This window comes from Bison bison, unplaced genomic scaffold, assembly GCF_000754665.1.
Source record: "Bison bison bison isolate TAMUID 2011002044 unplaced genomic scaffold, Bison_UMD1.0 scf7180017864034, whole genome shotgun sequence".
In the NCBI taxonomy this organism is placed as follows: domain Eukaryota; kingdom Metazoa; phylum Chordata; class Mammalia; order Artiodactyla; family Bovidae; genus Bison; species Bison bison.
This window is the reverse complement of record NW_011494606.1, coordinates 7402709-7418995: the sequence shown is the minus strand read 5'-3', so window position 1 is coordinate 7418995 and position 16287 is coordinate 7402709. Positions and strand designations below refer to the sequence as shown.

At 34.8% G+C, this 16287-nt stretch overlaps 1 protein-coding gene across 1 annotated transcript in view; it reads right to left on the bottom strand.

Moving 5' to 3' along the window:
* GPR137C (G protein-coupled receptor 137C) overlaps positions 1-16287 on the bottom strand; it is a 60814-nt gene that overhangs the window by 16228 nt on the left and 28299 nt on the right. The window contains exons 2-3 of the mRNA XM_010834577.1: positions 9002-9045; positions 7242-7470 (exon numbers count right to left, since the gene is read on the bottom strand). Coding sequence (XP_010832879.1) covers positions 7242-7470; positions 9002-9045 — 273 coding nt within the window. The remainder of the gene's footprint in view (positions 1-7241; positions 7471-9001; positions 9046-16287) is intronic.

Below are 16287 nucleotides of genomic sequence, written 5' to 3'. Positions count from 1 at the left end.
TATTTCTCTTAAGAGTTCTTATTTATTCATTCATTCAAGTATTAATGTATATTTACTTCACATCCTTGAGCATACTATAAATCATTAATAAATTCAACATCTGGGTCAACATCTGGGACTGCCACCAATGATTGCTTTTTGAGTTTTTCTTTCTGCTCTTGAGTATGAGTTATAGTTTTCCTGTTTCTTCATATACCTAGTGACCTTGGATTCTGTTCTGGACACTGTGAGTGCCATGTTTTAGAGTTTGGATGCTGTTATAGTTTTCTAAAATATATTGATTTTTTTTATTTTCCCTTAAAATTTTTTTATTTTTAGCAAATGATTAAGCTGGCTAGACTCAAATCTCAAACTGTCTCTCATGTATGAATAGCAGCTGAACTCTCAGTTCAATTTCTTTAACCTTCACTGTGCTGCTGCTTAGAGTATATCCTGAACACGTCTAGTTCAGGTATCAGATAAAAATTTGGCAGAGTTTAAATCAGAATTTGGACCTTCCTCTACTTGGCTGTCTTCTTCCTGAGATTTTCCACTGACTTTTCATCTGGAATAGTTTCTTGAATTTTGCCCTGTGATTCTTCAAGCAAGTAAAACAGCAGGTTTCTCTTCAAGTTTTGGCTGCCCCATGGACGGGACTTTTCCTCAGGCTAGAAGCTGTAAAAAACAGGAAACTCACGCAGTGTCAGTTCCTTCTTCTAAGAGGCTGCTCTCCAGTGTTGTCAGTGCTTTTTATATTTTTTCCAGGATTTATCTTTGCTTTCTGCAGAAGGTTGAGTCCAATAGAAGCTACTTGGCCAATAGCAGAAGTAGAACCCTGCACATGTTTCTGAATCCATCTCACAAATGCTATTTCCATTTTGAAATTAGAATGCCAAACTAAGCATCAAAAATAAGAAAACAAAGTAATCTCAATTAGTAAATTTAAAATGTATTTTGATAATTATAAGGCCTAAACAGTTTTAAAAATAGTTTCATGGTGCTAAGACATAGTGAAATTAGATCTCTGGCTTTAATGACTCTACTGTTACAGATAAGATGGCTTTAAGTTGATGAACTTTATGTCCATGGAAAAATTTAAAAATTCTGAAAATGCTGGCTGGTCTAGTAGAAGAATTTAGAAGTATAAAGGAAAGGTACTTGAGCTTAGGAAGAGATAACAGATATAAACCCAGTGTTGTAAGCAGGGATTTTTCAAAAGGGACAAGTGTGTGGTAGATTGGTTCAGCAACAGAATAGGAAATAAGACTTGCAGTATAAGAACTGGAATAATGAAGGCAGTAAATTAAAGAAGCACCACAGCTTAAAATGAATGAAAAAAATTCCAGTGACTCAAGAGAGAAATCAGAATACTGGGAAGGTAGCAATCATATCTATTATAGAGGATGATGCAGGCTCTGGTTTTTTGGGGTTTTTTTAACCATCATCCTCAACAAATTCTGGCAAAGTCATATTTCAGGGTGGTGGATGACAGACATTAATGGTATTTTAGCCTATTACTTCGGAGAAAGCAATGGCACCCCACTCCAGTACTCTTGTCTGGAAAATCCATGGACGGAGGAGCCTGGTAGGCTGCAGTCCATGGGGTCGCTAAGAGTCAGACATGACTGAGAGACTTCACTTTCACTTTTCTCTTTCATGCATTGGAGAAGGAAATAGCAATCCACTCCAGTGTTCTTGCCTGGAGAATCCCAGGGACAGGGGAGCCTGGTGGGCTGCCGTCTATGGGGTTGCACAGAGTCGGACACGACTGAAGCAACTTAGCAGCAGCAAGTAATCATAAACTACTTCTTTAGTCTTATAGGATCAGCTGGTCTCCATGAATGGTCAAAAGTATAGTTTAGTTGAAAAGTTACTGTGTCTCTGCAAGATGCTGATGATGCCTTCCATCCCAATATAGTAATTAATATGGATCAAGAGTTAAGAGAACATGGGTCAGAAAGGTTTGCATAGTAATTAAAACTGTTAGACATTCAGGAAAGACAGACAGAAAATGCATTATTTGCAAACAGCTAACTAGGCAGGGAGACAAACTAACCTTGAGTCAGACAATGATTTGTTTTACACTCTTATCCAGATATAAAATTGTACATGTCCTTAATCAGAGATGTAAGGCTAAAAGCTCAACTTTTGTACTCACCCTAACTTTGAGTGGCCTTTCATACAGATAATCCCAACTTGCCATTATTTTGGCTCCTATAATGGCAAGTTGGGGTTATCTGCATGAAAGACCACTCAAATTAAATTAACTAATTTGAAACCTTTTTTGTGCCACTATTTTATCCATTAAAAATAACATGTCTCCTATATTCTTATAAATATGCTTATTTTTCCTAAAATGGAAATTAATATTAGAATAAAAATAATTTTATTGTATGTATTTTAATGTTAAAAGTTATATTATAATTCTGATTAAAAGTAAATAAATTCAAATATACCACAGAAAACAAACAAAGAAAGGCAAAGCAAAGAGCAGTTTAAAAAACTTAATTGCTTGGGGCTGGTGCACTGGGACGACCCAGAGGGATGGTATGGGGAGGGAGGAGGGAGGAAGGTTCAGGATGGGGAACACATGTATACCTGTGGCGGATTCATTTTGATATTTGGCAAAACTAATACAATTATGTAAAGTTTAAAAATAAAATAAAATTAAAAAAAAAAAAAGAAAGAAAACGAAAAAAAAAAAACTTAATTGGAGAAAAGGACTAATACTGACAAATGATCATATTAATAAATATAATATATTTGTTTACCCTATAAAGAGTTTGTAAAAAAGAAACATTTTATCTAAAGTTAATGAGACACAGTTGAAATGTTAGCAATATACAAAAAGTTTAAAAATAATATTAAGAAAAAAATTAAAAAACAAATAAAAAAGGTCATTATATACTTTCAACAATACATGTTCCAAAAATTTCTAAGAAAAATGACTCAATTATTATATGAAATGTCGGAGACTTCAACCCTTACAAAATCTGTGCAGAATGGAATATAAAGAGTCAAAATTAAACTATTTAAAAGAGAAATCCTATTCTCCAGTAATTCTTATCTTTTTCACTGTTCCTTTGGAGAATTTGATATATAGAGGATCTGTCTCCAGACACATTTTGCCAACAATTTTGGGTATTCAAGAACTTTTTGAAGCTACATTACCATTCTTTTGTATACATTAGGATCATAATAGCTAACACTTATAAGGCCGTCCTAAGTGCTAGGAATTATACTAAACACTTTATATGCATTTTAATTTAATTTTTATAACAACATTATAAGGTAGGTACTACTCTTATCCTCAAACAACCTATGAGATCAACATTATCATTATTTTCATTTTACAGACCAGGAGAGTGACCATTAGAGATGCTGTTACTGAAACAGGAGGGAAGGTGGCAAGGAACAACTTTTAAAAGAATGATATAGTCATAGGACATGACAAAAACTAGTTAGAACCAACTAGGTCCAATGTGGCAGAAGATCTGACTTCCAGTGGACCTCGTTATATGCCCATTATAACACATTAGCAAAAGCTAAGTGACACACCCACCAGTGCCATGACAATTTCAAGCTGGACTGTCAAAACCAAAAGGTTGACAATAGTCCAATTCCTGGAAATCCCTGTCCCTGCCTCAAAATATTTGGAATAATCCTTCCACTCATTAGCCTATGAAATTACCCAATACATAAAAACTAACCACCCTGTATTTCAGGGCCTCTTGCCTTCTGAGATGGCCCACACTCCATCTGTAGATGTGTTTCTCTCTAAATAAATCCACTTCTTACCTATCACTTTGTCTCTCACTGAATTCTTTCTTCAGTGAAACATCAAGAATCTGAGTTTCATTAAGGGCTGAGACCAGGTGTGTGATATCAAGACCATGGGTTCAAATCCCAATCTGAACAATCTGCACAGTTTCATTACTTGTCCAATTGCTCAATTGGTCATACAACCAATGAACAAGAGAGATAGGATCTATTTATATCCTTATCTCTCTGATCCCAGGGTTTGGTTTTTTTTTGTTTTTTGTTTTTTTAGCTCTTAATCACTATGATACACTGTCTCTCACTAAGGTCATTTCAAATTAATTAAAAAATCAATATATATGAAAAAGGATGGGGTAAGATGTGGGGATGCGGTAAGAATGTGAAATGAAATGAGAGGTAGACCCGGAACAAACCTGGGTATCATAAGATCACCTGTGATTGATATAAAGATGAGCCACAGATTTGCCGCTGCACAACACAGTAGCCAGGGAAAAGAACTTTAATATTTTTCTTGGTACTCAACTGGAGAAAAAGATCTTTTCTAGGGAACAACAACATAATACGATAAGACTTTAAGACAAACGTTTCTCACAAGAAATTTCTTACACATTTCCTGACATAGACCAAAGTATGATGTGCCAGTATATGTCAGGAAAGACAATTCTATCCAGGGTATAATGCAGTCTCAGAATACAACTCTATAATGAACTGGATTGAGCAGAGGATATATATGGAATAGATGAGATTATGGATAGATTGTATATCCTTCAGGTAATGTTTCTGGCAATTAAGCTTTTGAGTTTAAAAACTAACATTTTCTCCAACAAGAACCTGGAGTACAGAAATTCTACATTGTTTAGGAGGCCAGAGTCATATGCATGGACAATCATGCAGAGGGTAAAACTGATAACTTCTGTGGAAGTTAGGGGGCCCAAAGAGAACATATATCTGAATATTAGACTTTTCACCAAAGTGAAAGTAGAACAGTATCTATCTATGTGTAGAGATAATATCTAATTCACACCAATGTGTAAATATGTAGTATTTAAGACATGGCTGAAATCCAAAGGATGTTGCTATAATACACAGTAATGATATTATGGAAAGTTGCCAAGGCAGTACTTGAGAAAACACATTGCTCTAAATGCCTTTATTAGTTTAATTTAAAATAATAAATTAAGTATCTATATAAGAACATAGATATGGAACAAAGTAACAACCTTACATACCTAAGAAAATCAGAAACTGAAAGAGAAGAAATTAACTATTCAAAATCATAATAATGAATATTTAAAAAGCAAGTCAGAGTTGCTACTTTGAAAAAGAACCAAGTCACAGCACTGATCTAGTAGCTAAAAGAATAAAATTAAGAGAATTCAAACAGAAAATTATTTCTAAATTTTATTTTGGAGATGAAGAAGAAGGGACAAAATTAAGGTCATAAAAAGGAGAAACATTAAAGTTATGCCTTAAAGTTGGGTAAGATAAGGACAAACCACGGAATAAAGCACTGGGAGTGGAAAGACATTTTGGGAAGATGAAACAGCCTAAGGGTATAGAGACAGAGAAGCATACCTGTACTACTTAGAAATAAGGTTGGTAAGACTGAGATAAATCATGGAGGATCTCATTATCCTGATTATGTAGAAGAAGGAAGGCAGAATAAAGAGAAAAACAGAAGACCAAAGTCTGAACTCTAAGGAAACTCTCTTAGGGATAGCAAGAAACAAGGTCAGTTTGAAAGTGGAGGAGACAGATGCTCAACAAACATTTGCTAATTGAATAAAAGAAATGGCCATTACTATATATTGTTATAGAAGTCAAAAAACAAAAATGAGTCTAGAGATTTTACAAAGAAAATGTGAAAGCAAGATGATGTACTATTTGAATAAACCTAATTAGGAAAACCAAGAACTACAGAACAGTATAATACAAATAATTTACTATCTCATATTATATTTACCTTTATAGGTATGTATTTGAACATGTTTCTCTGTAGTGTTCCGAGAGAATTCTGAATACATGCACTTTTAAATTTAAGTGAATATCTTTCATATGATAGTGATGGGAAGGTATTTAATTCTGGAGGAATTATCAGATTAACTTCCCTCCTCACATTGGTAACTTAACTACATCCAGAGAATTCTGTATATCACAGTGAGCAAAACCAAACTTAAAGTTTCTAAGTATTCAGAAAATAAGCCTTCAAATTCAGCCTCATTTATTTATGTTTTATCACTAGACCAAAGAGGTAAGGAATTTATCCTGATGTTGTCACACTATGAAAAGATGCTGTTGCTACATCAAAAGATTATGCACCACAACAACGGTGGTTGTATTCTTCTTAACACTTATATGGAAGCCAGAATTAACTAAAATATTTGACTTTTAGGAAGTAAACTGTTAGAAGTTGAATTAAAAAATTTCCAGGCAAGATTAATGGGTTTGAAAGTAAGTCTATGTCTCTCTCTTTCTCTCCTCTATTTCTATTTTTGTTTCTATATTTATATTTCTATTGATATAAGTTTAAAAAATAAAATTAAAATCTTCACCTAAACTTAAGGGACAAGTTGATTTTCATGCTTTAGTAGGATTATATTAAGGGTAATAATAATACAGAAGTCTAAAAAATATTTCAGAGAACTGTTTAAGAAACTATCTTGCTTATTGTCAGTGAATAGGCAATGATGCCAAATTAAAGCAACCTCATATGTACATATAACCCCCCACCCCAATATCCATACGCATATACCCCACACCCAATGCCACATATACACTGTGATACCGATTCATCACTCATCCATACTGTCAATCAGCAACAGCAGAAACATTCATGGTTCTCTGTTAATGGGTTAACATTGGCTTTTGTTTCCTGACCCAAAAGTATCCGGAAAGGGAGAAGCAAGGCATTTATAAATTCAGTTACATGACTAGCTGTTTCAAATACCATAGGGACTTCATATTATGCAGTGAAGTAACATTTTCTAAAACTTTATACAAATAAACAACACTATACCAGTATGACATCTTGACATTGCTAACCCAAATATATATAGACATAAAGTGGTAAATCTGTTAAATGGCAATACTGCCACTCTTACTGATGAAACCTAAGTTGTTAGTATAGCAACTTAGTTGAATATCAGACTATTTGTGATACATTTGTATACATTCTGGCTTATGTAGTTTAATTATAGCCTCCAATGCAGAGGATATATCATAGAAAATACAATATGTTCAAGATAAGTGTCTTTGTTTAAAAAAACCATGGTTTAGTGAGCACCAATTTTTGAATACTTTTTAATTTCTTGTGACCATTCTTTCATGCTCAGAAATGTACCTGACATTCAGAATGCTTTTTAAAGAAATATAAAATTTCCATTAAAATATGGTTCATAAGATGAGGATTTGAAGTATAAATTTGTCAAGTATAAATTTAATGATGAGGATTTGTCAAGTATAAATTTAAAAAACACACTTACCTTTGATTCGAGGTAGACATTTGCTGATGACATTTTTGTAATTTTGCATATGTAACTAACTAAAGAGATGGCACAAAGAATAAACAGGCTATCATTAATTAATGCTCGAACAAACACAGTCCATTTCAACTGATTTTCTGGGACATCTCCATGGACTAACATCGCGCAAGTCAAGTTCACCACTAAAAAGAGAAGGCTTGCCAATATAAAGCCCAAATGCAACAGAATTCTGAAAGAAAAAATGAATTTATTAGATTTTTATAAAACTAATGAGAAGCTAAATTTAATACTGAATTAGTGTGTTACTTTAAGTACAATAATTCCTTCAGTTTAAACTGTTTATAATTTCATTAAATACAAATTTAATAATTACACAGAGTTACTTAGGATATTTTTGCAATTATGATATTAGTAACTAAGCTATTTAAAAATGGCATCAGATTTTAAACCATGAGTTTAAAAATAATCTCATGTGGACTTGAATTCAGTTGCCTCTATCAGGAAGAGTAATATAGGATTATCTTAACTAATTAAAGTAATCCTGAATTTTTCATTTTGTAACTGCTGAGCATATTTTCATTGACCTTTCCATTCTAAGAATTAGCAGGCTTCTAAAATTTGCTTGGAAAATTAATATACCATATATAAATTTAAATTGATCACTAATATTAACTTTAGAAGGTAAGGGAAATGTGTTTTAAACAATTCTCCCCTTTATGAACATCTGATTATAGCAAACATTTATTTCAAACAAGACTAAAGAGGAACATAGGGACAATATATGTAGAGTTTCATATACCCATCAATATCTCATCTTCTTCTAAAGTGGCATATTTATTATGCATACAGAACTACTCCCAAAGTAGAATGCTAAACTACTTCCCCTTAAGAAAAATTAGACCACTTCATAAAAACTCTTCAGGTAAGGTGTGGCTCTCTGTATCAAGTAGCTGGAACAGCTATCTATACGAAAGTAACTCAATTCAAATACATTTATACTCCAAATTAACACGATCAAGAAATTTATTTGCCATTCTAGTAGCCTCTACTTTGGATTACTTTTACTAGTGGGAATCATAAAACATTGTTTGCCTTTGTAAGTAATTTACACAAGGAAAATGGAAGGCAATGTGTAATCTGTAACAATCAATCTTTATTAAGTATACATGCAAAATACAAGGATTCTAGTTTGAGAAGTTTAGATCTTAATATTCTCTCAGGTTAAATAATAAAAATAATAATTATATAGCTTGAAACCTAAAATGAACCTTGAAATTATCCATACATCCAGGGAATTATAGTGGTTTAAGAAAAAAAGCATCAAGAGGTTAGATGAGGAGCACTGCTGGCAAGTTTATAGAAGAACTGGTCTGAAATCCAAGGCTCCTGACTCCCCGGTTTAGCAATCTCATTTTTGAGGTGAATCAGTACAGAAACATTAAATATTTCATGGAATGACACTATACATTCTCACTCCAAACAGCATAATCTGATTATGAGAGTATAGTCGATCTTGAGAATTTGTGGACCCTATGAAACTACATTTGACATCTGAAGTGGGACAGTGGCAGAGCACCAAAACAGGTATGCTGCAGCAATACTGCTGAGGGGGGAAGGCCAGATTACTCAGTTCACTTTCTGTGAACTAATCTAAATACATGATCTTCTACAAAACTGCTAAAGCACCCTCAACTACCAAGCCTTCTACCTTGAGAAGTATACTGTAAACAAAATTTACATATGCTACTCATGAAACTTACTTGTGTTTGTCAAGTTCAGTTGCACATCTGACTTTACATATAACCTATAAAGAGAGTATAGAAAAAAGATTTTGAAAACATGTGTAATATAGTATTTTTAAATTTGCTTTGAATATGTGTTTCAAAGTGATACAACAAGTAATAATAGCAAGTAAACCTCAAATGTTAACAGTTCAACCATTGAAGCAAAAATAGGCAGGTTTTCAAAAGCTTAATATAATAAATTAATAACTTTCTTTGGTATAATTTTAAACTTGAATTTCTATCTTTAAATTTTAAAATTAAAATTTTTAAACTGAAATAATTCAGTTTCAATATGTAATATTTTAAACTGAAATAAATATACATTTATTGAACTTTTATTTTGAGCCAAACATTGTGCTGGATGGCTTGTAACCTATTTTAAATGTATCTTAAGATGGAACAACTTACTTAAATATGAATATGGCTGAGTGTTCTCCAAATATTATTTCCCCTTAAGATGAAATGAAGTCATTAAAGGAAACAAAGGACCAAAAAATGAACACAAAGATGATGAACATATATTTAGTAAACTTACTTCTTTCATAAAGTCTTGCAAGAGGCAGGTCCTCAAATACTTGATGAATCAAGATTAAGCGTAGATAAGGTGAATTTGAAATAAACATGGTAACTTCTGAGAACATGGGTGGAAGGTCTAAATTCCTGACTGGTTAATTTGGATTTTACTTTTTATATAGTGGGAAGATAATGAAGGTTTTCATGTAAGCACTCCAAAATACTTCATTAATCTGGCATCAATGTACAGGCAACCACAAAGAAACTAGGCTAAAAGTAGAAAGACTAGGGACTTCCCTGGCAGTCCAGCAGTTAAGACTCTGCACAACTGCAGGGGGCACAGGTTTAATCCCTGCTTGGGGAACTAAGATCGCATATGTCCATATGAGGCTCAGCCAAAATAAATAAACGTAGAAAGACTAGCTACAAGACTATTGAAATAGATAAGAACTTTGAGTGGGGGTGGGAGTGGGGTTGGGGTGGGGGAGTCTAGAAAGAGGCAAGTACAGAAGGTTATAAAGAAACCTAATGTTAGTCTTTTAATAACTTATTGATTTCATTCAAACAACTACTGAGCACACACTATGAAAGGTACCATGGATTCATAAACCTAGTAACTGTTTCTGCCCTCAAGGAGCTCAGTGTATGAAAGACAGAGATAAACCAACTATTTTGAAACATGGTGATATCAATGCAAAAGATACTGTCACAACATCTAAGAAGGCAGAAAGACTAATTCAGTCTAGGAATGCATTGGAGAAGGAAATGGCAACCCACTCCAGTGTTCTTGCCTGGAGAATCCCAGGGACAGCAGAGCCTGGTGGGTTGCCGTCTATGGGGACGCACAGAGTTGGACATGACTGAAGCGACTTAGCAGCAGCAGCAGCAAGGCAAAAGAGGAGAGATTGTCTAGAGTCAGTGAAAGTGAAAGTCACTCAGCGGAGTCCAACTCTTTGCGACCCTATGGACTATACAGTCCATGCAATTCTCCAGGCCAGAATAATGGAGTGGGTAGCCTTTCCTTTCTCCAGGGGATCTTCCCAACCCAGGGATAGAACCCAGGTCTCCTGTGTTGCAGGCAGATTCTTTACCAGCTGAGCCACAAGGGAAGCCCAAGAATATTGGAGTGGGTAGCATATCCCTTCTCCAGCGGATCTTCCCAACCCAGGAATCGAACCCAGGTCTCCTGCATTGCAGGTGGATTCTTTACCAACTGAGCTATCAGGAAAGCCTGTAAAGAGTGGTTTTCCAAAGCCCAGGGAGGGCTTTGGAAGCTACATTTGAGTCAAGTTATGGTGGAGAAATGAGTATTAGGTAAATGCTCAGGCAAAGATAGCAGCTTGTGAGTTTACTTGTGTCTATTACATTTTGGTTAACAGTGCCACCATCTACCAGAAGCTAGATGTGATAAAGGATTCTAAAATATCACCATATTAATCTCTAAATAGTACCACTAAATCATTCTCAGATGTATCTTTCTTTGTCACTAATACTATACTGAATTATTACTAGAGCCTTTTAATTGGTCTCTCTGCTTCCATTCTTAACTCTATCTATATCTTTAGAACATAACTGGGCATTTTGCCATTTTCCCTTTATTCTCACTTCTCTACATGTTTTATTTTTATTCAAAATTGTACTAAAATATATATAACATAAAACTACAACTTAACCATTTTCAAATGTACAGTTCAGTTGCATTGAGTACCTTCACATTGTTATGCAACCATCACCATCAACATCCACCTCTGGGATTTCTTCATCCTCCTGAATTGAAACTCTGTATTCATCTAACAATATCTCCCTGTTCCTCTCCCCTCTAGTCTTTGGCAATCACCATTCCAATCTCTGTCTCTATGAATTTGGCTACTCCAGGTACCTCATATAAAAGAAATTATACAATATTTTTCTTCTTGTGATTGGCTTATTTCACTCAGCATAATGTCTTCAAGGTTTATCCATGTACATCACACATGAGCATGTGTCAGAATTATCTTCCATTTTAAGCCTGAATAATATTCCACTTATGTATATACTATATTTTGTTTTATATTCACCCCCTGATGGACACCTGAGTAGCTTCTGCCTCTTGGATGCTGTGAATAATGCTGCTGTGGGTACTGTGGATAATACTGCTTGGATACTGTGAATAATTCTATACATGAATATGTTTTTTTGTTACTCATTCGCTAAGTCGTGTTCAAATCTTTGTGACCCCATGAGCTGTAGCACGCCAGGCTTCCCTGTCCTTCACTATCTCTCAGAGTTTGTTCAAACTCAAGTCCATTGATTCAGTGATGCCATCTAATCATCTCATTCTCTGTCGCCTACTTCTCCTCCTGCCCTCAATCTTTCCCAGCATCAGGCAGGGTCTTTTCCAGTGAGTTGTTTCTTTGCACCAGAAGACCAAAGTATTGGAGCTTCAGCTTCAGCATCAGTCCTTCCAATCAATATTCAAAATATGATTTCCTTTAGGATTGACTGGTTTGATCTCCTTGCTGTCCAAGGGAATCTCAAGAGTCTTCTCTAGCACCACAATTCGAAAGTATCAGTTCTTCAGTGCTCAGCCTTCTTCATGGTCCAACTCTCACATCCATACTATATATGACTTAAATCATTCAAGAGTAAGTTGCATATGCAATGCTCCTTTACCTTTAAATATTTAAATGTATATAATACTTCCTTTATAAAGGAAATTATCTTATATAACCTGTATAATTATAAAAATAATAAAATTGATATTGATAAAGTATCATTATCTAGTCTGCAGACCTTATTCAGATTTTGCCATTTGCTCCCCAAAGTGCCATTCACAGGGTGGGGGAGGGAATCCAAGATTATACATTGTGCATAGGTTTATTGTATACTTAATTCCTTAATTGTTATTTTTTCCCTTTGTCTTTTATGATATTCAGTTTTAAAGAGTTCAGACCAGTGATTCTGTAGAATGCTTCTCACTGGGTTTATCAGATAGTTCCTCATGTTAGATTCAGAATATGTATTTTGATAGGAAAACCACAGAAATGATCGCACTGCATTCTTCTAGTGCATTATATTATGAAGCTCAAGATGCTGATTTGCCCCATTACTGTGATGTTAACTTGGATCATTGGTTTGATCAGATGGTATCCACCAGGTTTCTCCAGGTTTAAGACACTGTTTTCCCCACTGTAATGAATATCATGTGGAGAGATATTTAGATTCTTTTTTTATTATGTTTATTTTTAATTGGAGGAAAATTGCTTTACAATGTTGTGTTGGTTTCTGTAGTACAACAACGGGAATCAGTCATAATTATATATATATTTGCCCCCTCTTGAGTCTCTCTTCTCTCCCCCTCATCCTGCCACTCTAGGTTATCACAGAGTACTAGGCTGGACTCCCTGTGTTATACAGTAGCTTTCTGAGATATTTAACTTCTAGTAAATATCTTTTATTCTTCAAACTTTCATACACTAGTTTTAGTATCTAAAAAAATGAATCTGATCATACTATTCCAGGAAAAAGCCCACACGCCTTTGATACAGCAAGGCCTTTTACCACCTAGCTCCACCTTCCCATCATTGTATCCTTTTATCCCTGTCTTCAGTCTTACAGTCTGCTTATTCTGAGTTACTTACAACTTTCAGATAAGGGGTTTCATTTCACATCTCCATGCCTTTGTACATGTTTTTACTTTACCTGAAATATGATTTCATGGTCACATAACAAATTCTAATTTATCCTTCAACACCTTATTCGAGTGTTGATCTTTGTTTCACCATAAGTGCCTCAGGAAGAAGGAAACCACTCTGTACCCTTGCATTACAAATCACACTCTATGGCATTTATTCACATTTTTATCCCCCTCTTAAGAGAGACTGTAACTTACTCATATTTATAGTCCCAGTGCGCAGAAACTGTTTGAATAAGTGAGCAGTGAATTTAGGTCAAAGCAAGTACTTTGGTATGTTGTTGTGGTGTAAGTGAGTATAGGAAATATGGCACAAGTAGAAACTGAAGGGAAAAGCAGTCGTCCAATAATGGAAGACTTGTGTAAAACTGTAAAAATATTAGACCTTAATTCTCACAAACTGTATAATAGTTTTTATGCTTGAGTAATTTATTAGATGTCAGTATAGACAATGGATCAGAATGCCAAAAAGAATTTGAGTTAAGGCTGTTGCATTTGAGCAAATTGACAGTGTTAGTAACTCAGTCCAGGCTCCTCTGTCCATGGGATTCTCATGGCAAGAATACTGGAGTGGGATGCCATTTCCTTCTCCAGGGGATCTTCTTAACCCAGGGATCGAACCTGAATCTCCTGCACTGCAGCCAGATTCTTAACCGTATGAGTCACCAGGAAGGGAGTCTACTTTTCCTCATTCTCAAGTTTTGAACCTAAAGAACTATTAGAATCAAAGTCCTACTGACAAAATTTTTAAAGTCAGGTCATGTAATTGATTTTTAGTTTTAAAATTTATTACATATAGGCAGAAATAGAGATAACAGGTGAGTTTTGGAATATAAGAAATAAATCATAATCACCTAGAGAGGTGATAGCTGCAACTCAAAGTAGAAGGTACTTGGGAAAACAAATGTAGAATGAGAAATCAACCTGTGATATGTTCACATTTTACAGTAAAAGTGAAAAAGCCCAAAAGGTGAAGAAAAGAGAGATGAGCAAGGGAGAGAGCCTTAAGAATCAGACTAGTCATAGGAAGCAGTGGAGTAGTTTAGAGGTAAAAGGAAGAAAGTATAGCCTTTGTTCAATTCTGCAAAAAGTCAAGAATAATTAAGAAATGAACTTTTGACTGGGATAACTTGAAGAGAATAGTTTTCAGTGGAATTGCAGAAGAAAAAGCAAGGAAGTAAGACAACAAAGGCAGTGAGCACAGACTATATGAGATATTTTTAAAGATAGGAGATAAGAGAAACCTGCGTATTTTTTTTTACTGGAAATCATGTATTGGAATATTGCATGTTTCTGCATGGTCCAGGGTTTCTGCTATGCAAGGGATTTACACAGTGAACATCCTTGAAAACTAGAAATGGTGTCTATCCCAGTGGCAGAGGGAAGATCTGTCTCTTGACTGGTACAACAGAGAGAACATCTCTCTCCCTGAAGACATTCCAGGGGAGTAAAATTTTCATCTCCCTCCCTGGTGAAGATTTGCTTACATTTCAGAATAAAGACAAGGTCTGCCTGTCTTATTTATTTGGGGTTATCTCTCCTGTAACAAACCTTGCTGCACACACAGTTAACATCTGACCCTCACTGGTTGCCTTATAGGAACTGGGCTTGGGGAACTGGTTCAAAACACTACTTTGGTTGATTCTTGTTTTTTCCCATGAGCAATAAATGGCCTTTTTCTCTGACCTATGGGTCTTCTGCTTTCTTTTGGTATATGTCTATAAAACTGTGGGAGGCTAACCTATCAGCTTTCAAATAGAATAAAATCTCAGACATTCACAATTTCTGATTTAATGATCTGTTGATCTGAAATGAACTAAAGAGGGTGAAATGGTAAATGGAGGAGAGTGGGAGAAAGGAAAGGAGAGCTCAATTGTTAAAGAAGGCTCTAGGTGAGGCAGGTCAGCCCTGAAAAGGAAAACACATACTTTTGAGATAAGAGAGAGGAAAAGATAGCTGAATAAAAACTTGGAGATCTGTACAGAAAATGTAAAATAATCTACAAACCACTTTGTTAAAATAAGAAATTTGGATGTAGCAATTTTGATGTAGAGAAAATGGATGAGGGAATTTGGCAGATGGATTCTATTTTTTTTTTGTTAAGTAAAGTAGGAGGCAAGGTCATATCCTGAGAAGGGATGTTAGATTTAAGCACTTGGAATATGGGAAACATTTGGAACACATGGACAGAGGGCTATAAAAGATTATTTCCAGAAACAGAGAGGTCCAGTTAAAGTCAGGCAGTTGACAGTGGATGTGTCAGCAAGGGTTCCTAATTTTAAAATTGAAACAACTTAACAGGGAAAAAATGGATGTCATTAAAAAGTTAGGATATGTCGGAGAGTGTTTTGCCTATGTTCTCCTCTAGGAGTTTTATAGTTTCTGGTCTTACGTTGAGATCTTTAATCCATTTTGAGTTTATTTTTGTGTATGGTGTTAGAAAGTGCTCTAGTTTCATTCTTTTATAAGTGGTTGACCAGTTTTCCCAGCACCACTTGTTAAAGAGATTGTCTTTAATCCATTGTATATTCTTGCCTCCTTTGTCAAAGATAAGGTGTCCATATGTGCGTGGATTTATCTCTGGGCTTTCTATTTTGTTCCATTGATCTATATTTCTGTCTTTGTGCCAGTACCTTACTGTCTTGATGACTATGGCTTTGTAGTAGAGCCTGAAGTCAGGCAGGTTGATTCCTCCAGTTCCATTCTTCTTTTTCAAGATAGCTTTGACTATTCGAGGTTTTTTGTATTTCCATACAAATTGTGAAATTATTTATTCTAGCCCTGTGAAGAACACGGTTGGTAGCTTGATAGGGATTGCATTGAATCTATAAATTGCTTTGGGTAGTATACTCATTTTCACTATATTGATTCTTCCAATCCATGAACATGGTATATTTCTCCATCTATTAGTGTCCTCTTTGATTTCTTTCACCAGTGTTTTACAGTTTTCTATATATAGGTCTTCAATTTCTTTAGGTAGATATATTCCTAGGTATTTTATTCTTTTCGTTGCAATGGTAAATGGAATTGTTTCCTTAATTTCTCTTTCTATTTTCTCATTATTAGTGTATAGGAA